The following is a 26,097-nucleotide window of genomic DNA, read 5'->3' as shown; positions in this document are numbered from 1 at the left end:
TGAGGTACCTAAAGGACCAATCACTTTGACAGTGTACTTAGAAGGGTTGTTTGTGAGAAAAAGATCAAGCGTGTTGGCTGTATGGTTAGGATTGTCTGTATTCTTGTAGGTAAATGAACAATCTGTGCAAGTTCGTTAAAAATTGCAAAAGCCTCAGCATCTCGACCAGCTGGGTCGGTGTGACTAGAAAACGGAAGCCAGCTGAAGTTGGGAACATTAAAATCACCAAGGAAAATTAACTTGCTGTTAGGAAAGTTGGACCGGAGAAAGTAAAGTTGCAAAGAGAGGAAGTCAAAGAGCTCCGCGTGATTAGTGGAGTTGGGAGAACGGTAGAGACAACAGATGAATTTGACAGAATGAAGTAGAGAGATTTTAAGCCAGAGAAGATCGAAAAGAGGAGATTCCAAATTACCAAGTCTCTGACAGGGAATATTAGAAAGGACATATGCACAAGTACCACCTTTGAGGCGAAAGGAATCATACAGCAAATCATACAGCAGAAAGAAATCATACAGCAAATAATCATACAGCGAAAGGAACCATACAGCAAGGAAAAGAAAAGAAATCTCCAGGTCATCCATTTTGCATTCTTGTAATGCCAAACAATACGACGTTGGGAATAGCCATGAGATAAAGGCTCCAATGGAGAATAGACAATCACCAAGTTGTGATCTGAGGTACCTAAAGGACCAATCACTTTGACAGTGTACTTAGAAGGGTTGTTTGTGAGAAAAAGATCAAGCGTGTTGGCTGTATGGTTAGGATTGTCTGTATTCTTGTAGGTAAATGAACAATCTGTGCAAGTTCGTTAAAAATTGCAAAAGCCAATGGGCAAATGGGCAACTGAGATGAGCAGTAGTTGAATCAACCAATAACTGAGATATTGTCAGAAAAAGTACATGCAGTTTGGCACCTTGCAAGTGGAAATGGATGTTGTTGAGACTAGAATTGAGACCACGTATATTTGTGAAATGAACTAGTAAGTGTTTGGGTTTGGTTTGGTTTTTAATGGCGCATTGGCAGCTATGGCCATAATGCGCCAAGTGTTTGGGAGGTTTAGATCTTTTTGCAGATAAGCTTACTCTATTAGTTTGACAATCCTTGGAGTATTCAATATTAAGAAAAAGTAGGGGGGGTGGGACATGCTGTATGAAGTAATGAAACAATGCCCCCCACATACACACTACTCGGACTCCCTCCAGTCACTATCTGGCAGAGTAGAGGTAGCAAGATTATACACTAACTGATCTGGAAGCCTCCTAAAGAGTTACCAATAGTTTCGGTCCGGTGTACTAACTGGCAGCCAGCCTGCGAACACCGTTTTAGAGCTGTACCCTCGAAATGTAAGGAAGATTGGATCTCGCCATGATGTTCATCATAAACTCAAAAGTCAGTTATACTGCATGATGGAAGATATGGGGAAGGGTTGACCGGAACTTAGCTCTGGAGACTAAACATGGGGTCCACCACTTCAAGGCTCCAATAAGCAAAGTGGTGGTATTGCGCCAGTTGATGAGAGTTGTCTATCACCTAGAAAAAGGTGGTAGATGACTCATCTACCACCTATCCAAAGAATCATCTACCACACACCACCTATCAAAAGTTTATTCCATATATATAAACTAATCTCAACACAAGAAGAATCAAATAAAAAGAGTATCAAATCTATAAACAAAAACTAAGCACTGCTGCAAATAATAGCCCAGAGTTCATGTGCTGGTATTGAGCAGTTGTTAATTTCATGCCTGCCTGAAGTAGCTGTGTGGTGAGGAGGGAGAGTGCAATAGCATGCACTCTTTGGATGGACTGGGATTCAAGTCTGTGACTGCTAAATACAATAACATTCATATTGATGATTTATTGTAAACTCCACTAACCTGGTGATCGTGCCAGAGTATAAGCAAGAACTTTTTTTTATTATTATTTATTTCCATAGAACTAATTTATTGACTGCTTTAGAATGACTGTCTGTATGTATTAAAGCACTTCACTTGGGTGCATTTTTAAAAGCTTATATACATAATAGCACCTCACTCTGGTACCATTTGAAACTTATGTTTTATAAGCAGAGAATGTGTTAAATGATTTAAATAGATAAGGTAAGCTAAATGCTAATGGTATCATTGCTCTTTCACATGTAAAACGTACATAAATTTAAATTGGAAAAAGATTGGCTGATGGATAAAGGTGTGACTGCTTTCAGCCAAAGAGTACTTTCATAGCATCTGGCGTTGTGGAAATGGACAGTTTGAATAAATTTGATGAAGGATTAAGCAAATTTTTAGAATGGACAGACAAATGAAGGATTTTTCTTTTGCTGTATAAGCCTGCTTCCTCACATCAATTATTATCACTACTCTCACTCACTCACTCACACACACACACACACACACACACACTTCTTGCATCATTTTGCTCATAACTTCTTTAAGTGGTATTTTTTTTTCTTCCATAAACAATACTAAAATTCTTGAATGGAAGGAAAAACTAACCTCAACTCCAGCTTTAATAAAATCCATGGCATCAGATATTTGAAATTCTTTTTTAAGGGTATTGAAAGAGCAGTTTCGAGGAAGATTCCCTTCTCTTACATTAGGAGGCAATGGAAGGAGCTGGACTGTTTCTCTACTAATAACTATAAGAAAAATAATTAAAAGTTAACAAACTATATTTTTTATAAAAATATGCGCCTATTTAAGTAGTATGCAAATGTGAAATTTGCAGATAAACACTCATCTCTTAAAATACAATCCTACATTAGGTAAGGCTTGCTAAAAAATAAGTAAATAGAAATAACATTTATACAGTAAATCAGTATTAGTAAAGTGATGCATTTAAGCAAGTTTGTGGCATAAGGAAAAAAAAAAAAAAGAAACTGATTGAAACCAAAGCATTTCCTAAATGTATTTCCTTGTTTCTTTTAGGCATTTGTCCAATCCTCAAAACTTGAATAAATTCCATCCTCTACAAGATTAGGAGAACATTTTCACAATCAGCCACATGCGCCTCCGTAGCCAGGTGGGAAGGAGCAGCAGTGCGTAGCACACGCTTCTTGATTAGACTGGGGTTCGAGCCCGTCACCACCAAATACAGAGCTTGCGGAAAGGTCAGGGAATGACCACCGCACCGGAGCAATATGGCCTTAGTTGCTAATGCTCCTAAAAACCAAATAACAACAACAACAATCAGCCACTCTCAATGAAAAGTGATTTCACTGTTAAAAAAAGAGCAAATTCTTCACTGCAGTCTTAGCAAAAGACTTCTCAATCTGCCTTAGCACAGGTAACCCGCTAAATGACTTTATTACAGACTAATTTATGTTTACTGTAAGATTCAGGATCCCTTCATAACTTATAATCGCCCACACATCATCGTCACTAAGGTCATCAGTTATTTCGACATCTATTTTGGTCTATACCTTGAACACCCTTTCATAAGCATGAAAAGCTTGGCAGCTTCCAAAGTAACTTCCTTGAATTTTTTCCATTTAACATTTATAGGTCTATCTTACATATGCGTGCACACAATTTATATTTGTTAAAAAATACCATTTGTTTCATTATTTCTTTGAATAAATCCCACATTAATACACTGTGGTTACAACTTCGTATTGGTTCACTGTCATAAAGATTATTAATATCCGAAGAATACTTCTTTCCCTTATGGCATCTCTAATATGCTAATTGAGAAAGCATGTCATCCAGTCAAAATGTTCCACTAAGTCACTAGACATCCAGATAACAGCTACCAGGTGAATGATCTTGAGCAAGAAATTGGAACTGTTCAGATTCTAATTAACTGCATAATTGTCAATGTATTATACCAGTTAAATATTGTACACACATACGCATGTGTGCACAATATGCGCGCACACACACACAGTAATCCCTGTAAAATCCAGCAAACTACAATCCAGAATTCTTTAAAATCCAGCATATTTTACAAAATTGGAAAAAAAAAAAAAAAAAAATGCTAAGATTAGAAAGCCAACACGAGAACGACAAGAAATGTTGGATAACTTACAAGGAAAATTAGTTTCCCCAACACCAGACTCTAGCGCTGCTCACTTTGTAAACAGATGGTAGGTGTTATCAGTCTGGAGCCGAAATAGAGAAGGATATTGATTGACAGGTAGGCATGGCAAACAAAATGATTGGAGGTGGGCACGACAGATAAGCTATGTGTAGTCACAGGTTGGCATTATGTGTATTTATGAGTAAAGAACGGAGCATAATAGTTTTGTGTTGAACAGTAAACAGGTAATATCAACGATGAATCTTTTAAAGATGGAAGAAATTTATAAGGAAAATAAAACGTTTGTTGATTTTTTGATGAAAATTAAATTAATAAAAGTTTCATTCCGTTCATTTATGTTCTTCATTGTTTGTTTCTCGTTATTAATATCAGATTTTTGGAGTTCATGAGTGTTTTCACTATATTGCTGATTTAGGTTTGGTTACGAAAAAAGGAAAATGTTTCTTTATTTTTCATTAAATTTCGTAACCTGACCTTAAATGGTTAGAAAATAATAGGATAAAAATTCTTTACATATATATATATATATATAGGGTGTCTCAAAAATATTGGTACAAACGTTTAGGGGAGGTAGGTAACATCTAAAGGAATTTGAATCGCATAGGAACCCATAACCGGAAACGTCACTGTAAGTCAGTACACTGCGCTGTTCATCAGTTCGCGAGAGGGAAAATTTATGGTTTACTCATTCAAGCAGTAGTCGCCACACGAAGAGCATACATCGATATACGAACTGCGAGCTGGCAGACATGCACCTAGTGTATGGATTAGCAGAGAGCCCACACGGTGTGCGCCCCCATGTGGCACAACATCGCTTCGCAATAAGTGTGTGGGCAGGTATGGTCGGCCCGTACCTGTTACCATCCCGCATGAACTCCGCTAAATATCGGATCTTTCTTGAACAAGTTCTACCAGGGTTACTTGACAATGTTCCAGCAAATGTGAGACGCAACATTTGGTTTCAACATGACGGGGCACCTGCCCATTATGGAAGGTGTGTTCGTGACCATTTGAACAGGCGTTTTGTGCGTCAATGGATTGGCTGTGGTGGACTCGTTGCCTGGCCCACACGCTCACCTGATTTATCGAGCCTTGATTTCTTTCTGTGGGGGGCCCTCAAATCTATCTTGTATGAATCACCTGTGGAGACGGAAATGGATCTCGTGGTGAGATTCGTCTGCGCTGCTGCTACTGTCAAAGAAACTCCAGGTGTGTTTGACCGTGTCCGTCAATCCATGCTGCGTCTCATGGTGGAACCTTCGAGCATCGGTTGTAACATTATGAAATGCATCCATCTCATACTCCATTGTTAATATTATGTCAAATAAATGCTTGCCACTAATCTGTCTTGTGTCATTTCTGCTTCTTGTGCCTCTGCTACTACTTTCCCGTGACGTTTCCGGTTATGGGTTCCTATGCGATTCACATTCCTTTAGATGTTACCTACCTCCCCTAAACGTTTGTACCAATATTTTTGAGACACCCTGTATATATATAGTGAATAGCTATTGAGGTGTTGATTGACATTATGATAGGCGTGTATCCGCACGAGTGCCTTTAAAAATAAAAGTATAGTAATAAAAAATTAATATTTTGTTAATAAACAATATTTGTAAAATAATAAGAGAAGTTTACCTCAATGTAGTACGTAGAACACTTCCGTATAATACTCTCCAGAAATTAAAATGAAAAAAATCGAAAAACTTATAGAGTAACAAATAATTTAAAAAATAATTAAAAATCAATTTAACACAATAAAACTCAATTTAATACAGTCATAAAAAAATTTATTTTTTATGAATGTATTTCTAAATATGACTGATTCTAAAGAAAAAAAGGTTAGGTTAGGGCATGTGCGATTAAGGCAAATTACCATTAGTGCTTCTGAGTGCTACTAAGGTGATACTAAACCGATGTTATCGTATGTTGTGTTCGTGCACCAATCAGCACATCATTTGCCACGCCTACTTGTCAATCAGTATATCATTCTCAACTTTGCGCCAGACTGATAACACCTACCATCTGTTTACCAAGCGAGCAGCACTATAGTGCCGTATCTGGAAAATAATTTTCCACGTAAGTTATCTGACGTTTCTTGTTGTTCTCGTGTTGGCTTTCTTTACCTTCACCAAAAAAAATTTTACAATCCAGAAATACTGAGTTATGTTGCACTGCTTTCAAAGAGATGGCTACACCAAAAGGATAATTGGCCATTTGTTTAAAAAATGAGGCTGCTATGACAGCTTGTTTCAAGACTACCTGGTTCCCTACTAGATAGTAGACTGTCTCTAGTGACAGACAGACAAAACAGTTGTAAAGAAGTTGTTTGATATGAGTTACCACGTGGTATAAGGAACCAGTTCAGGTTGTAATAAAGCTAAAGCTGTCTGCTGAAAGTAGTGCAATATCAATGCAACTCATTACAAAGGCAAATATGTTTGATCTGCTGTAAGAATTAATACTACTACCTTATCCATGCAGTTTAAATATTGTTGGCCAAAAGTACAGATGAAAAGACAAGATAACCATATTAAATGTTTATAAAAGTAAACAAGTTCAGCTGTTTGCTTGATAGTCATTGAAATGTGCTCTTTTATACCACTGAACTATTAGGCATACCTCTCTAAAATTTGGGAAAAAATTTTTAAATCCAGTGCCTCTCAATCCTTGAGTGCCAGATTTTAAAAAAAAAAAAAAGTGTCCACACACAGACACACACTGCAATAACATAGATCACACTATCATATCAGTTTTCCAAACTGCCTCTCAAGTGGAGAGGCACAAACTTTGCCAAGAGCAGTGACATTCTTTAGTACCCCACCACATGTTAGTTTATACTATGCTGACAACTCAACTAAGCAGATCTCTATTGCGCATAAAATTGTGTGAGAATAAAAATTATTTCTACCCAATAATAATAATAATGTCATTTTGTGAAATAACACTTAAACTGCACTGTAAAATCATAATTTAGATTAATTAGCAATTACATTCAGGCACTTCAGATTTCAGTGATAAAACTGAGCTAACAGAACTACAGCATGGATTTGTTAAGGGGAGATCCTGCCTGACATTCTGATCACCATATACTTAGATTTCAGTTCCACATGAATGACTGTTGTATAAATTGTAGCAATAAGGCATCGTGGGCAAGTTACTACTATAAATAAAGGTTCAGTTAAGTGGTAGAAAGCAGGAGCTCTTATGGACTAATGTTTTGAATAGGCTACCCTGTTCAGGGCCACTTACCATTTTTAATATTTATAAATAATGATATTGATGTAGGTATTTCAAGTTTAATGTCTAAGTTTGCTGGTTATACAAAGGTTGACAGGGTAGTTAATTATATTAATCAGAGTACACTACTTCAAAAAGATTAATTTGGCAGATGGGCTGAAAAATGGCAACTGGGGTTTAACCTTGAGAAATACAAGACACTACATTTAGGTAGCATTAAATTCAAGGTAACTTATAAGAAAAAAAAACCTAGGAGTAACTGTACAGTCCAACATTAAATTCTCTGAGCAGTGTAGACAAACTTCTTGAACAGCTTATGAGGGTTCTGTCGGGAACATTTCCAACAGAGACAAAGAGATAAATTGTATAAAGAAATGGTTAGGTCACGACTTGAATAATGCTTACAGGTTTAGACCTCACTTTAGGAAATATGAAGGCATGATAGAAGAATGCAGAGAAGAGCAAGGTTAGTCAGTGGCACAAATGGGTAATCTTATAAAGAAAGACCTGAATATTTCAGCATTTGTAAACTAGGCATTCAGGCTACTTCTTAGAAAGCTGTAAATGTCTATACCTGAGGAAAGACTTAAAGAGTACTGGGTTTCAGTGAAGGCTAAGTAGGACACAAAGATAAAAGAAAGTAGCTAATGTTAAAAATAACATTTTTAACAATTAAAAATGTTCCGTTTACAACCTTGCCACAAGATGAACTGCAGTAAATCCGAAAACAACAGTAGGTGCATGGAAAAGAAAACTTAATTCTGCACAACAGGGCAAAAAGGATATTATTTTTTGCAAGAATATGGATAAGAAGATGAATCTGGATATATGGAGATGGAAGAAGATATAGAAACAGCAGTTGAATGGAAAAAAAATTTTGAAAGTGAAGCAGGAAGTGATAAAGAAGGAAAGAATATAAAAAAATTACGTTACATGAAACCAGAAACCACTTCCTCAATACTCAAAATTTGCTAAACCGGTTGAGGATTTAAATTTTTTTTTATGCTCTAATATAAATGAAATAATAAAAGAAAGGACTTTTACTCAACAGAAAATTTGATATCTTCAAAAAAGACCAATTTGGAGAGACCATTCACATTGATTACATTTATAGTTATTAACACTGAACACATTAAGGTTAACTGTTCAAAACAGTATTCGTATTCTACTTTATTTGACCTCATATATTCAATTCTGTTTTGAATATAAAAATTTCTAGGAAACTTATCCTAAATTCTAATATATTATCCTACATTCAAATTACAAGGGTTGAGGTTTAGATTAGATTGTAAGCCAGCAAGTCATTGATTACTAGAACAAGTTGCCCTCACAGGTAGTTGAGGCTCACAGTTTGAATAAATTCAAACCTCAACTGGATAGTTACCTGTGTGAGGAGGGAAGCATATAATTTGCATTTTCTTATCTACTTCGGGTTTTCTTTTTTTTTTTTTCTGGAGCAGCAAAAGCCTGTGGCTTCCTTGCACTACATGGCAAATACTATTACTATTGTAAAAAATATACAGCAATGAGGAATTAGTTTGAATGAGGTGATTATCAGAAGATCCTGATAGGAGAGGGAATCATTTGGATTTCCTATTTTTAAATAAGATCACTGTCTTATTGACAGTTTATGCCTTTACAGTCTGATACAAACCTAATTTACTGTATTTATAAAGGAATAAACAACCCAACAAACAAACCAGCCCTGGGAACCACAAAAAGAAGGCTAAATTGCATATGTGCAAGAACTGGTAGTTAGTATGTACTCAAAAGAAATTGGATAGGGATGAACTTTAAAATAAAACTAGAGGAATCTCAAAAAATTGACAAAAACACTTGTTCACTTGAATTTGCTTATTTTATATTAACCTGGAAATGAAAACAATTATATGTCTGATAGAGGATGCCTGTTTGGAAAGCTAGATGTCACAAATCTACATGGTGTGTTTTTCTTTTAATACACCATTTTGAAACAAGATTGCTGCCTCTAGTCAAACACAAGCAACATCAATTTAGAACTCTTGCTTTACAGTCATCTCAAAACAAATTTACAGTAAAATAATCTCTAATTTTAAGAAAGTCATTCATTCAGCAAAACTGCAAAAATCAATTTCTTTCCCATTAATTTAAGAGTAGTTGTTGTTATTTGGTTTTTAGGAGCATTAGCAACTAAGGCCATATTGCTCCAGAGATATGCAGTGGTCATTTCCTGACCTTTCCGCATCCTCCGTATTTGGTGGTCACAGGCTCGAATTTAAGAATAGTAATCATAGACAGGATGGTGCAAGACAATGGATACATATAATATGTAAAGTAAAATAAATGCCTAACATACATATGCATGTATATTAACTTTTTTTAAGACAGGCTCTCTAGACTTCTTGCCTGTAGTTCTAGCTGGAGATGGAAGTCATAATGGACGGCAAAATATTTTATCTTCCATTTTCACAAAAAATTATTAGTGCCATATACAGTACAGGACAAAGATGGTGACTAGCCATAAAAGTTCAGAGTTTGAGCATAAAAGGAATTGCAGTAGTACTGGTCAAATGATTCGACGGAAACAATCCATAAATTATGACCTCTAAAGGAGGGAAGGAATAGAATGTTTGTTATTTGTTTGTTATTTGGTTTTTAGGAGCATTAGCAACTAAGGCCATATTGCTCCGGGAATATGTGGTGGTCATTCCCTGACCTTTCTGCATCCTCCGTATTTGGTGGTCACGGGCTCGAACCCCGGTCTAATCAAGAAGCGTGTGCTACGCACTGCTGCTCGGGAAGGAATAGAAAAGTAGAGGTGTGGGGAGGAATGTGTAAATACTTAGTACCATGCACGAGTTGAAGGTTGGGAAGATAGAAAAGGCTACTTATTGATATTAGACTAATTTCTGCAGATTGTAATTTTTTTTTTTTTTTTTGGTTTTTTTTTTTAGGAGCATTAGCAACTAAGGCCATATTGCTCCGGGAATATGCGGTAGCCATTCCCTGACCTTCCCACATCCTCCGTATTTGGTGGTGACAGGTTCGAACCCCGGTCTAATCAAGAAGCGTGTGCTACACACTGCTGCTCTTTCCCACCTGGCTACGGTTGTTTGTTTTTTTGTTGTTTTTTGGATTTTAGGAGCATTAGCAACTAAGGCTATGGCCTTAGTTGCTAATGTGGTGTGGCCTTAGTTGCTCCAGGATATGTGGTGATCATTCTCTGACCTTTCCACATCCTCCGTATTTGGTGGTGATGGGCTCAAACCCCGGGTCTAATCAAGAAGCGTGTGCTACGCACTGCTGCTCCTTCCCACCTGGCTACGGAGGCGCCAGATTGTAATCTAAGAATATATGTGAAGGGAGGATGTTCCAGAAAGTCAAAAGGGATAAAGGAGAAAGAACAGGGCCAGTGTAGCTTATGAAGCACCTTTGTGTGAAGTCCTATCAGAAACCCCACCCCCAAAAAAATAACAAATAATTCTAGAAAGTCATTTTATTAATATATTTTGTAATGATCAATGAACACAAAATATATTTTGGAATTTAAAAAAACTACAATTATATTCAAATGGTTCAAACAAAAAAAAAATGGCTTTTAACAGCTGTTTATCATACCATTACATTAATACATAAATTAAATTAGGATAACAGAAAAACAATCAAATAAATATAATAAAAAAAGTGCCAACAAACACATTTAGGTATAGTATTCTAAATTTTATTATATCTAGTAACAATTTGAAATTACAAAAAATAGTTGAGTTAAAAAAAAAAAGACTTATTTTTTGTTCTCTGTGTTGCTGCACTAAGAATAATCATTATCTTATCACCCTTGCATGTAGCTTCAGGTGAAAAAGGCCTAAGTTCAAATCCCATCAATGATGCAACAAATATTATGGGATGTTTTCACAGTGTGGCTGAGTTAGTCGGTCTCAGGAATAGTTGCAGGATTTTTTTGCAACATCCAGTCTGTAAAGATATGTTCAGTCCAGAAACCTTGGTAGCAATTTTTCTTTGACTCTGCATCTTGATGGTTTCATTCCCCCAGCCCCCTACTTGTCCCTCACCATGACAATTTCCAGGAAAGAAGTCTAAAGGTGAATGCAAGAAATAAAGTTTGATTAGACAACATTCAAGGTCACTGCTTTATGTTCATGGGTCATTTGAAACCCTACCATGTTTTAAAATCAGTTCTGTAGGAGCTCTCCGATTTGAGCCCCATAAAGATTTGGCTTGACAGGTGGAAAGAAAATCTTCCATAGATCCAATAATTGAACACATTGCATTGCACTGCTTGTTGCTGGCTCAAATGTGCTTCTTTGAAGCCAGTCACATCTGTTGTAATGGTCTGGAGTGGGGTAGAATGGCTGTCTCAATGGCAGAATAAATATAATATTTTGTTAACCTTCCTTGAAGGCCCGCCAACATACCAAGTGAAATTGCCACAAATATTCCACTGTTGAGTGCTCTATTGATTTTATTTGTTTTTGAAATTAACACTGACATCATAGATTTCCTTTAAAAAAATCTAAATCAGATGATTACACATCTAGAAAAAATGAAAATAGCGTAGATTTATGAATTTTGACTATTCTGAAATTTTGTAAACGTGAAATATGCCATGGAGGGTTTCTGCATAGTTCCCTATTTTAACCACAATGAAAATGGAAAAAATTCATTAAGTAAATTTCTGTTATATAGTGGGAAAAAAATAACACACACACACTACAATGGGGCGTTTCAAAGTTTTTCATAAATCAGCTGTTCAAAACTTGGGATGCATTTTCCCATAGACACAAACGTAATTTACAAAAGTGCATACAACAAATATATATTTTATTACAAAAATTAAATTCATAAAAATTCTTTAACTCTGTGATTATTCAAACCAAAAAATTGGAGATCTTCCATCATTTGTAATATATTCTCTCAGCAGTTCAATCTTCATCAGTTATCCAAAATTGTATTGACTACTGAGATAATCAAATGAAAAACTCACAGTAAACAGCAGTCTTCTTCAGACTACAGTCATTTTATTCTTCACTTGATAGTGGAGCTTTTCTTTCAGAGCCATAAAATTATTTTGTATGCTGCAACAAGTTTGAAATGAGTAAACTTGGTAAATCATTGTTAATTAGTGAGGAAAAGAGTTCAGTCCTACAATTATTCATGAACTGCAAGTTTATCCAATGCTGTATCGATATTATAAATAATACCCATACAGCTTTCAACCATTTGTATTTGATTGGGGAGGGGAATCAAAGACCATACATAAAACAAATTTAGGCAGTGTTGTTCGTACATAACTTGGAAATTGCCCATATTTCCACTACATAACTCGGGTAAATTTGACTGCACAAGGCATGGTGTGCTGCTCCTGTTGCACACACTTAACTAGAACTTTAGGTCAATGGTCAGTCAACAATACATCTCCGTTGTCTTCTGTGCCATAAGCACTCATTTGCATGATGGGTAATCTACACTGCACATATCTCAGATCACAATGAAACTTTACTGCAAAAAATATTTGTCTCCTTGACAAGTTATGAATTGTGCCAAAAACAGCTAGCCACACAAAGTGAAAAACTAAGTAGTAGATGGTTGAGTATAATTTATGGCTGATGTTTTCATAATAAAATAAAAAAATTTTAGATAATAATGTAATAATGATCTAGTAAACATTTAGTTTACAAAATTTAATTTTTGTAAACGATTAAACTCCAGATGGCAACCCCACCTTGATTGGATGCCTTTGTGTGGTGCACAAGTTGCACACCCACATGCAGTGGCCCTGAGAGAGAAGAAAAGTTGGTTTGGTGAATTAAGCTGGACAGTAAATAGATGCAAACTGGTTGTGGCACATGTTCAGAGTGGTTTGGAAGAGAGAGAAAGAATTACAGAAGCCAATTCAGAAGAACAATGCCCACAGAAGTATCTACAGAAAATGCAAGCAACAAAAACAGAACATCTATAAGACAGAGTGGAGTGACTTAGTAAGACAGGTCATTAATTAAACTGACTGACCTCTTTTGAATGGAGTCTAGATATCAGAGAGGCATAGGGAGCACCACACCAAGATGTGAGAACAATAATCCATGGTAGGGCAGATTTGAGATTTGCAGAGCAAGTAGTTGTGTAGAAGAAAAGTAAAGACAAGAGAGAAAAGAAAACCCAGTTTTTTGGATGCAGAGGAAACAATATTTGTAACATGCTTATGTCTAGAAATCTGAGTGCTGTGGAAGATAAGCATAGGAGCAGCAGACTCTTTCGGGAAAGATACAAGACAGGACTGAATTTTAGAAGGAATGAAATTAACTAAGTTATCTTTGCCCCACTGGAGAATTACTTGAATATCAACATTTAAAGAATTGGTGGTGGAATGCAATATGCTATCATCAGCAAAACTATGGATAGGATTTCCAGATAATGGATGGTTATTAATATAAAAAAAGAGGAAAAGAGCGTAAGAAAGAACTGAACCTTGGGGAACACCAGCATTAATGGAGAAGTTAGAAAACAGAGAGCCATCTATTATCACTCGCAGAATGCACTCAGAGGGAAAACTGGATACCCTATTGAAAAACAGTCAACTATCCATAAGCACTTATGAACTTTATGTGAGACAATCAAAAGCCTTAGAAATGTCAAGAGCAACTGCTTGAGTTTCACTAAACCTTTCCATTGAATTTGTCCATAGATGTACAATATAAGCCAAAATAGCACCAGAGGACCATTGGTGATAGAAATCATATCAGTAATCATTGATCAGATGAAAAGTTGCGATAGTTTAGGGGTTAGTGTTTAATGGAATTCTCCATTACTTTGGAAAAGGGTAGAGGTAAGTGCAATGGGACAATAATTGGATAGAAGATATTTGTCACTCTTTTTAGGAACTGGCTGGATATAAACAAGTTTTTAAGCAGAAGGACAGTTTTGATGGACACTAGTGGGATAAAGTGTAAAAGGTAACACAGAACAGGAAATAAGTTTGAGAACACAAGTTTTGAGACCAAATGGATAAAGAACTAGGACCTTCTTGGCATAAAGATCAATCAAGATTCTTCTGATATCCTTTTGATGGACAAACCACAGGAGGCATTAAGTGGAGTGTACTGGGAATGCTAGGAAGTGATTTTCTAAGACTGTCAAGTTGAAAGAAAAAGTAGGATGCGTCAATCAACTTTATCTTTAGCTGAGAAGGAAATTGAACTTCAGGTTTTAACAGAGGTAGGAGTATATATGGACAAAAGTTGTGGCCAAAAGCCTTAGTAAGAGACCAGAATGCTCAACTACCATTTTTGGACAGGAAGAAAATTTTCTACTCTTAGCCCATTCAAAATGTAGTCTGGACTGATTAACATCTGCTTTACAATTGTTGCGAGCTTTAATGTATGCAGAAAATAAACCTGGAGATTTGGATGCAAGCCAATTGCAATATGCAACAACAATCTTATCTTAAATGGCCTTAGCACATTTATTGGAAAACCAAGGTTTAGATAAATGATATTTTAAGGTGGAGTATGGAATAAAGGATTTTATCCCTACAAGAATAATTTCACTGACACAATCTGAGTGAACATTAACATCAGAATATTTAAAACAGCAATTCAACCAAGGAAAATAATAGAAAATGTTGTAGATGAACCTATTTCACTTTCATGAGAAAAAGGCTCCGTTGCAGAACAAACCACCACCAAGTTGTGATTCGCAGTGCCTAGAGTACCTTGACCATGTACTTTTAGGGGTTGTGACAATAACTAAATACTCAAGACTGTTGAGTATTTAGTTATGATTGTCTACTATTCTTATAGATAAATGAACCTGTGTAAGATCATTAGTAATTGTAAAAGCCTGAGCATCTTGAACAGCTGGATCCGTGTGACTAGAAAACAGAAGCCAATTTGGAGTTAGTATTAGTAAATGAAAAAAAAAAAAAAACCCTATTTCTCCTGTTCATCCATGAATTTATTCGAAGTGCCTACTTCCATGACACAAGATGGAAGTTTGTTCCAACAATCAACCACCAACCCGCTGACAGCAAATTTCCAAACATCTTGCATTTATGTCCCCCACCAAACAAAACTTATGTCCCTTCGTGTGTGCAGTCCTGAGGAAGAGGGGGGACTTCATCAGCATTGTGCTTACTAAATCCATTCAAAGCCTTAAAAACATCAAGTAGATCTCCTTGAAGGTGGCTAGTTTCCAAATGTTGCAGTTTGTAGAATTAAAGCCTTTCCTGGTATAAGGACACTTTTGTTCCTCTCACTCATTTCTCTCCTCTGCACAGTTCCAACAGATCCACATCCTTCCTAATGTGAGGTTTCCGGACCTGTATGCAGTACTCAAGATATGGTTTAACCATTACCCTGTACAACTTGATAAACACCACTTCATCTTGTCCCTGCTGGCAAAATTCCTATACATCGTTGACAAAACCACGTGCTCTCCTGGCAGCCTGTCAGCACTGTTCAGAGAACTGCTTATCTGACTGCACAATTAGCATTAGCAGAGGCAAGAAAGCAGGCTTATACCGTATCATCCACAAAAAAAAAAAAAAACCTTCCCATTTCACCCATCCGGTCACTCCAAATGTTTCATTAGCATTAGCATTAGTAGAGGCATATGATGCAAGAAAGCAAGCTTATTCAGCATCAGCCAAAAAAAAAGAAAAAAAAAAAAACAACCACTACTCCCATTTCACTCCTCAATTCGTTCGAAATACCTGTCCAGCTGAGCCTTAAATTTGTTTAGGCTATCAACTTCAACAACAAGCGATGGAAGTCTATTCCACAAACCAACTACCCGCTGGCTAAAGGCGAATTTCCGCACATCTATCCGACATCCGTCCTTCCTCAATTTGAATTTATGCCCTCTCAGGTGATTATTCTGAGCAAGAGGAAGAATTCCATCGGCATTGAGCATGCTCAAGCCATTCAAAGCCTTGTACACCTCTATCAAATCACCTCGGCGATGCCTAGTCTCCAGGCTCTGTAATTTGCAAAACTTAAGCCTTTCTTCGTAAGAGCAACCCTTTGTTCCATTCACTAATCTTGTTGCCCTTCTCTGTACTCGTTCCAGCAGCTCTACATCCTTCTTGAAATGAGGCCTCCAGACCTGTATACAGTACTCAAGGTGTGGCCTGACCAATGCCTTATACAAGGGAATAATCACATCCCTGTCCCTGCAAGAAAAATTCCTGTATATCATTGACAAGACACCATGAGCTACTCTTGCAGCTCGTCTGCACTGCTCAGAGAACTTCATATCTGCCTGCACAATTACCCCCAGGTCCTTTTCATTCTCTACCACTGTCAGCGTAGTACCACAGAGTTGATACGTTGATCTGGGGTTACTGTTTCCCATATGTAGTACTTTACATTTGTCAATGTTAAACTTCATTTGCCACCTCTCAGCCCATCTGCTCAACCTTTCCAGATCCTGTTGCAGCAGCATAGTATCAGTAGTGTCCTTAACAACCCTGCCAACCTTTGTATCGTCTGCAAACTTGGACATTAAGCCTGATACACCATCATCAATATCATTTATAAATACAGAAAACAACAATGGACCCAACACTGAACCCTGAGGAACTCCACTAATAACATTAGTCCACGTTGAGCAGTGTCCATTGATTACCACTCTCTGTCTTCTGCCACTCAACCATCCCTTTATCCATAGCAGCAATTTGGCTCGAATGCCACACTTCTCCAATTTGTGCAGCAGCCTTCCATGCGCAACAGTATCAAAAGCCTTTCTAAGATCCAAATATATAATATCAAAGTTATTCCCTGCATCCAGTTCTTTTGTGACTACATCATAGTATCCAATCAAATTGGTCAGACAAGACCTGCCCTTAACAAACCCATGCTGTGTCTGAGTTATAACTGAATTCTTGTCCAGATGATCCTGCAGTGCTTCTTTAACCAGTGCCTCCATTAATTTTCCTGGAACCGAAGTTAAACTAACAGGTCTATAATTACTTGTGTCAGCCTTTGATCCTCCTTTGTGAATTGGGGTTACATTTGCACATCTCCAGTCCATGGGTACCTCCCCTGAGTCCAAAGAAGCTCTCATAATTATGGCTAGGGGTTTGCTTACTTCCTTTGCTGCCTCCTTTAATATAACTGGATAGATCCCATCCACCCCGGGTGCCTTTTTTATGTTTATCCTCAACAATTTCTCCTCCACTTTCCTCTCAGTTATTAGAAAATCATCTAGCTCACTGCCAATGTTTACTTCACCTACGACATTCCCCTTCCTGAATAACTCCTCATGTGTGAATGTAGATGCAAAATACTCGTTTAGATTGTTAGCCACCTGAGCTGGATCCTCAACTGTTGAACCATCAACATCCAGTGGACCAATCTGATTCATCCCTTTCCTTCTTGAGTTTAAATAGGTAAAGAACTCTTTTCTGTTTTTCTTTGCATCCTTTGCCAAGGATTTCTCATAATCTGCCTTTGCCTGCCTAATCTCCTTTGTGACTTGGTTACAGACCAACTTATATCTATCATAGGCTTCCACGTCACCCATTAATTTGTATGTATCCCATGCATTTTTCTTCCCTGCCATATGTCTCATTAGTTCATCTGACAACCATTTAGGCCTGAACCTTGAACAATATTTCTTGGTTGGTATGTAAAGCTTGGTAGCTTCCAAGATTAGTTCCTTGAATGCTTCCCATTTTGAATTTGCTGTTGGTAACATCATCAGTTGGTCCCACTGTATAGAATTTAAATACTGTCTCAGACCAGCATAGTCTCCTTTACGAAAGCAAAAACCCTTCCCTTTACCTCTGATGGTAGTTACCTCCTTGAGTAAATCCCACTTCAGCACACTGTGATCACTGCCACCCAGTGGTTCATTTATCTGCAGATTCCTAATGCATGAAGAATCACTACTGATAATCAGATCAAGAGTATTACTCCCTCTAGTTGCCTCCCGAACATGCTGGTGTAGAAAACAATCATCCAATAAATCCACAAAAGCCTTGCTAATGTGTGAGTGACCAACCCACAAATTCCAGTCAATATCTGGGAAATTAAAATCCCCCATTATAAGACTCTCTGATTTACTGGCCCACTCTATTTCCCTGTACAGTATCTTATTATACTCATCAGAGTCATTAGGCCTATAGCACACTCCTACTCTCAATTTTGATTTACCTATGCTTATGTCACACCAAACTGACTCAACACTGCACTGTCCAGCGATGTCAACTGGCTTCACTTCCTTGGATTTTATGTGTTTTTTAACTAATAGCATAACCCCTCCTCCCTTCCTATCCTGTCTATCCTTTCTGTAGACGTTGTACTCCCCAAATTCCAGTTCTGCATTCCTTATATCTGTGTGACACCACGTCTCTGATATCCCAACAATATCTGCCTTTGATGTTTTGAGCAATACCTCAAATTCATCAAATTTATTTACTAAACTCCTAGCATTGGTGTACACGCAAGTATACCTGCACCTGTTTCTATTCTTAGCTACCCTAACACAACCCATGTGTTTACTTGTACCGCAATGACTTCCAGCAGTCTCTGAAATATCCTGCATCTTGTTTTTCAGGCTTCTGCTCATTCCAATAGAAGCAGTGCAAGAATCTCTTTCACCTCTGCCCGTGGCTACTGTTAATCCATTAGTCTTTGTCTCCCCCCAAGCTAGCAGTTTTCCGACCCACCTAACACTGCCTCGATAGCATCAGCAAATATTCTTGCACCCTTTCTATTTAAGTGTATCCCATCCCTGTAGAAGCAATCTCTCCTGTTAACAAGTACAGTCCAGGCTGAAGAAAATTCTACCCCTTCAGCCTTGCACAATCTTTCCAGGGCCGAATTGATCGACAAGGCTCTCATCATATACTCCCTCCTATCGTGTCTGGGCAGAATTGTAGACACTTTCAAATTCAACCCTACATCACGGCTTTTTTTCAACAGTGACCTGTACTTGTTAAGTAATTCCGCTGGTCTCCTACTCTTAATATCATTAGTGCCAACGTGTACAACTATATCACCTTTTGTGCCCTTAAAAGATGATATCTGCTCTACAACGTCATCAACCTTTGCCCCTGGCAGACATACCCTGGTCCTGTTCCACCTATCCTTTTTACAAAGCATGTTCCCCGTTTCCCTGACAATTGAGTCACCAACAAATATTCTAGTTCAGCCTTAAATTTAAGCTATCAACTTTCACAACACATGGAAGTCTGTTCCAGCAATCAACTACCTACTGGCCAAAGGCAAACTTCTACAACTGTCTTTCCTCAGTTTGAATCTACGCCCCCTCAGGTTCTTAATTTGAGCAAGCAAAAGTATCCAGTCAACATTGAGCCTGTTCAAACCATTCAAGGATGGGATTACCCCCAGTTCTTTTTCATTCTCCACTACCCAGACTAAGTAGTAAGACAGTGGAGAATGAAATCCCGGATCAACGTACTGCAATTAGTATGTTGATCTGGGATTACTGCTATCCTTATGTTCAATGTTAAACCTCAGTTGTAACTTATCAACCCATCTATAATTTTTATAGAACTTGGTGAAAGTCCTTGCTGCAAGAACTTAGTGAGTTGTAAACATTAAAATCATCAAGGAATATTAAGTTACTGTTGGGAAGGTTGGACTAGAGAAAGTATAGAATCAAAGAAAAGAAGTCAGAGCTCCAAGTAATTAGTGGATTTGGGAGAACAATAGAGGCAACCGATGAATTTGACAGAATGGATTAGAGAGACTAAGCCAGAGAAGACAAAAATGAGGAGATATGAAATTACTGTCTCAGACAGGAAATATCAGAGCAGACATGAACAGGTGCTATCTTTGAAGTAAAACAAATAGTACAGCATATAATTAAGACAACTATGATAAGCAGTGGATGAGGCAACTGATAATTGGAATTCTGTCAGAAAATGTAAGTGGGACTTGGCAGACTGAAGGTGGAAATGGATATAACTGAGATTGAAACTAAGAACACGTATATTTGTTAAATGAATGATGAAGTTTTTGGAAGGTTTAAATCTTTAGTCCTATCCTATCCTTAAGCTGGCAAGGGTTACTTCTTTTCAGACCTGTCTTTCACTGGTTTTCCACTGTTCTAATTTGAAAAAGTTTATTATAGGCTTGTTCGTTCCATATTTTTTGCCACTGTTCCTTGCTATTCACTTTGATACAACATCTGCAGTCTGCAAAATGATACTTTGATGATGGTATGATGCCTGTTGCCATTTTTGCTGCATGGCCAGCTTGTTCATTTCCTTTAATTCCTGTATGTCCAGGAATCCAACAAAATGTAATGTTTTCTTTTCTTTTAATCAGTTTGCTTAGGGTCAGTAATGAGGTAAAAATAAAGGTGGGGACATGTACAAAGTAGTGAAATTTTTAGATATGGCATACAGCAAGAATATAACCACCTCCTTAACACACACACACACACACCTTCAGTTCCTGTCTGGCAGAGTAGAAGCAGGAAGATTATATACTAGTTAATCTAGATGCCTCCCAGAGAGTAACTAATAGGTTTGGTCTGGTGGACTATCTAGCAGCCAGCCAGCCAACACCATTTCAGAGGGATACCCTTGAATTGTAAGGAAGATTGGATCTCACCATAATACACATCATAACCTCAGAAGACATCAATTACACTGCATGGTGGAAGAGATGTGGGGGTTGCTGGTGTGTTGTTCTGAAGACTAATGGTTTCACCATTTCAAATTAATAAGAGTCATCTACCACCAAGTACAGCCTGAGAGAGAGAGAGAGAGAGAGAGAGAGAGAGAGAGAGAGAGAGAGAGAGAGAGAGAGAGAGAGAGAGAGAGAGAGAGAGAGAGAGAAAAAAATTGCTCTGTATGTGGTGTGGATGCCACACCTCAACCTCTGCTTATGTTGGATCACACCTCAGTAGTCACCTCAAGTATACCAGATGCAAAACTTCAGGGCTTGCACATAAGGGTTATACCCAGGATTAATAACAGTCAGACCATTGTGAAGGTACAAGAAAAGGATCTGGTTGTTGCAGAACGAATGGACTTCACCAAAATTTGGTTCACTTGACAAGGGTTACCTGAATATCAGTTTCAACAGCATTTTATACACCCAGGTGGCAAGCCCTAGCTTGTCATACTTGACATAAAGTCAAACCTCAAGAACCTATATACTTACATGTAACTGAATTCAAAGTGTTTATGAAAGATAACTATGTTTATTCATCTTCCAGAAACCATTTATACAAGTATTCTTTTACACTATCAGAACACACTATTTATACTAAATAGCATGTGATCACTGTAATAACATTGCATATTTTTTTGTGCACCCAAATAGCAAAATTTTATGCTTATAATTTCCACTGAGTATCTTGCAACAATTGGTCCTCCAAAACATCTAACGTAATGAAACAACTATAATGAATAAGTATATTGTGTCACATGTGATTATAATATAAAGGTAATCTTTCTCCTTCTCCTCCAAATAATTTCTAAAAATCACCTTTGCAATAATGTAAATCAACATTAGTGCAAAATTTAAAATACATTAAAAGCAAACCAACAGATTTTGGTACACTCTGGAGGGGTTTTTTTTTTTTTTTTTTTTAAAAATACTACCACACTGTTTTACTGAACATTTTTAAACAATCAGTTTTTTTCTTTCTTTTTAACTGAGCAGTAGCCAGGTAGTGAAGAATCACTGTAAATATGATGGGAGAAATGAGTTTAATTTATTTTTGTTTTTAAAGTGCCATGCAATGAATAGAATATAACTGCAAATGAATGAATACACAGTATCTACAATTCATTTTCATTTACATTATTTTCTTTTCCTTACACATCCCTTTCCTTGGTACCTTAAAGAAAACAATTAAAATAAAACTAAATGAATTTTAAAACCTTTGAAATAAACATTTAATGTCAACAATTTTAATTTAAAAAATTATATCAAAAATAATTTTTAAAAAATGATATACCAGACTTTGAAGGTTCTACAGGTGACTGAAAATTGCGATTATTATCCACCTCCTCCTCTGCCACTATCTCCTCCTCCTCCTCCTCCTCCTCATTTCTGAAAGTCACTTTTCTTCTTTCCTGTTTTGCACTTTTCACTTTTCTTCTTTCCTGTTTTGCAATATTTTCACGCCCATACTATAAAATAATCACAATTAATGTTTTATAAAGAATTACTTTTAGCTTTGACATGCTGAAAAACCTTTTTAATGTATTACATTTATGTTGTTTCATTTCAATTCAATACCATTTAAATAATTGTATTGGATTTTTGTATTAAATTATGATTAAAGAATCAAACTTTAAACATAAATCTGCAAAATTTAAATCCTATTTTGAAAAATGCAGATTTAACATAATTTACACAAACTGATATATGAAGCAACAGAAATAAGCAAATAAATAAATTTATCTTGGAAAGGTAAAAATTGCAGAACCTGCTATCTCCAATTATTTGTTTATCAAAAGCTGCCATTCAGATCAAGTGAACTCAAATCACTTACTACCACCTGCAGAGGCAACCCATTCCATCCATTAATCAACTCACTGGCTAAAAGAAAACTTCCTGCAATCCAGTCTGAATCTTTACCCCTATAATTTGATTTTGGCCTCTAATTCTAAAATCCCTTATAACATCTAAAATTTTGCCTTCGTTCACTTTGCTATCCCCTCTCAAAGCCTTATAAACTTCAATCAGGTCCCCCTCTAAGGCTTCCAGTTGTCAAGCTCTGTACCCACATAACTGAAGTCTTTCAACTTGAATCTATACTTTCTCAACTTGAATCTATATCCCCTCTGGTTCTTAATCTGGTTCAAGCAGAAGTATCCCATCAGCATTGAGCCTGCTCGAACCATTCAAACTCTAATGGTTGCCCTGTTACATCACCACCATGCAGCTTGCCAATCTTTAGATCCTTTCAAAAATCTTTTTGAAATATCTTTTTGTAGGCGAGGCCTCCACACTTGGACACAGTATTCCAAGGGGGAGGCATCTTAAAATTGTCTTATACAGTGGGATTATAACCTCCCATTTCTAGAGGATATTGATAGAACACATTGGGCTTTCCTAGTTACCTAACTACACTGCTCAGAGAAATTCATATCTGCCCATGTCAACTCCAAGAATCCCCTTCTGCTCCTATTGTTTTTAATTTGACTCCACCAAGTGGAAAACCTTTGCATTTAGCTGCATTAAAATATAACTGACACCTTTCGAACCATGCCTGAAGCTTGTTCATTAACCTCTCACTCCCAATCATTATATCTGCAAATTTCATTTGTCATTTATGTCAAATGAAATCACCAATGTCGTTGTTGTTATTTGGTTTTTAGGAGCATTAGCAACTAAGGCCATATTGCTCTGGGGATATGCGGTGGTCATTCCCTGACCTTTCCGCATCCTCTGTATTTGGTAGTCACGGGTTCAGACCCCGGTCTAATCAAGAAGCGTGTGCTATGCACTGCTGCTCCTGCCCACAGAGGCGCCTCACCAATGTCAATATAACAAAGAACGGCAGTTGTCCACGAACTGCTAAAAGCTCTTGCATCACCTTTGTTCAAATAAATACTGTCTCTAAAAAATAGATTCTGTCTAGTCTTCTAAGTGCAGGCCATGCTTATAAAAATCTCACTGCAAAAGTTTTGCAGATTCTCTTAAGTCTCTTAATTTGCAAGGCTTTCAGCATATAATCTCTCCTATTGTGTCTAGACAAAATTCCAGACATACACATCTGGCCTAACACAGCTTTTTTTTTTTTCTGCATGGTCCTATATTTAACCAACAAATCATCAGCTCATGTTCATTTAATATCATTAGCTCCACATGAATATTAATACTCTTTCTCCCTTAAAAATCTGACAATCTGCTGATGACATCATCAATTGATGTAGATTTGCTTGAGCATGTACAGAGAACGGCAACAAGATTGGTGATGGGAATGAAGGGAACCTCTTATCAAGAGAGGCTTAAGTCCTGCAAATTGCAGTGGCTGGAGACTAGGCACCTGCAAGGTGATCTGATTGAGGTGTATAACGCCTTGAATGGGTTGAGCACCGCTGAATTCTGATGCAATTCTTCCACTTGTTCAGATTACGAATCTAAGGAGGCATAAATTCAAATTGAGGAAAGATAAGCAGATGTAGAATAGAAGTGCAGAAATTTGCCTTTAGCCAGCGGGTGATTAATTGCTGGAACAAACTCTGTCCTTGTGGAAGTTGATAGGTTAAATAAATTTATGGAAGAACTGGACAAACATTTAGAGGGAACTGTTTTGTAATTTTTTTTTTTTTTTTGCTGTTGCTGTATAAGCTCATACACTTGCTTTCTTGCATCACATGCCACTACTACTAATTGTTGCTCCTGGCAAACACACCATGCTTCAAGTTCACCTTCCCTTATTACAAAAAAAGTTATACATTTCCTTGATAGGGTCTCCTAGTAAAAGTAATCATCTAGAACCAGAGCACTATGCACTACTATTCTAGTGACCAAATCAAGTGCATCACTTGGCAGGTCACTAGACAAGTCCCTGATGAGCTCAGTTTTATTTTTCTCTAGGGGCAGTACCTGTTTCTTCAGTGAATTAAATTCATCAAATAAGCTTGATTCCTTCCTTTCTAGAACTAATATTAAACAGTATCTGTTTTTGCTATTTCAATACTGCTACAACTAGGGGTAAACAAATATTCCAACTTTTTTTTGGAATAGATTTTTACTGTTATTTGAGAAAGTACTGGTAGGAAAGACAAATGCTTGTTACTAGAAATACCAGTTACAGCCACTCCCCAACTTACATAAGGGTTGCATTCCAAGGAACTCTACATAAGTCAGAATTTCTCCCATGCTTGTGCAGTACTTGCAACTGTGCTCACTAAATTATTATTAGCCATGTGGTGCAAGGAAGCCTGAGGCTTATGCCACACCATCCAAAAAAAATTCCCATGAGAGAGAGAGAGAGAGAGAGAGAGAGGAGAGAGAGAGAGAGAGAGAGAGAGAGAGAGAGAGAGAGAGAGAGAGAGAGAGAGAGAGAGAGAAGTAGAAAGGAATCACCAAGAAAGAGAAGAACGATGATATCCAGCTCAGGACCCTGGGTTTGATTGAATCAAAAAAATAAATGTTCGACAAACATGTAAATAGAATTATTCATTGTATGTATTAAATTTTTTATCTCATGTGCAGGAAAAATTACAAAAAGTGTGCAATTTAAAAAATTCCAAAATTATAAAATTACAAAAAAAGAGAGGAGACAGACATAACATCAGTAAGTTTTACCTCTCGAGCATCGTTGCCAGAATCTGTCTTCAGCTGATAAGTACGCTGCTGCGGAGGTTGAGGTCTGTGGAGATTTAGAAGGGATCAACCCCTCAACTTTACAAAAGAACATATTAATGAATGACTAGACAGTGGCTTTTTTCTTTTCATCGTAGATTTCTTTGTAGCAAGCATATCATTCACCCCTCTTAACTTTTAAGAATCTTACGCTGTCAGGATCCATCATCTCAAACCTCACCATTGCCGATGCAATTTCACAAAATGTAATTGCCATCTCTCTCTCTCTCTCTCTCTCTCTCTCTCTCAGCTCCTCATTTCATTCAATTTGAGCTTCATCAGCATTTTCTTCTTTCACTAACGCTGCATGCAAGACTAAGTTCTTCATTAGATAATTTCTTCTCTTCTTCCTCTCTTAACCCCTCCACGTCTTTGGCATCAACCTCCAACTGAAGTAGTTCTGCAACCTTTACAATCTTATCTGTAACCTCTTCATATGATTCATCTTTTTCAAATCGTTCGAAGCCTTCTACATGCCTTGGGCATATTTTCTTCCATGCCATTTAAACAACTTTAAGTAATTTCT

General features: G+C 37.1%; 1 protein-coding gene across 2 annotated transcripts in view; it reads right to left on the bottom strand.

The window, feature by feature from the left end:
- Gpat4 (Glycerol-3-phosphate acyltransferase 4) overlaps positions 1–26,097 on the bottom strand; it is a 326,719-nt gene that overhangs the window by 260,200 nt on the left and 40,422 nt on the right. For both annotated transcript variants that reach the window (XM_090384714.1, XM_090384715.1), the window contains exons 2-3: positions 22,207–22,381; positions 2,493–2,635 (exon numbers count right to left, since the gene is read on the bottom strand). In XM_090384714.1, the coding sequence (XP_090240840.1) occupies positions 2,493–2,635; positions 22,207–22,381 (318 nt within the window). The remainder of the gene's footprint in view (positions 1–2,492; positions 2,636–22,206; positions 22,382–26,097) is intronic.

The sequence above is a fragment of the Mastigoproctus giganteus genome, chromosome 11 (assembly GCF_048544385.1).
Source record: "Mastigoproctus giganteus isolate SK-2022 chromosome 11, ASM4854438v1, whole genome shotgun sequence".
Taxonomy (NCBI): domain Eukaryota; kingdom Metazoa; phylum Arthropoda; class Arachnida; order Uropygi; family Thelyphonidae; genus Mastigoproctus; species Mastigoproctus giganteus.
This window is presented reverse-complemented; position numbering and strand designations above follow the sequence as displayed.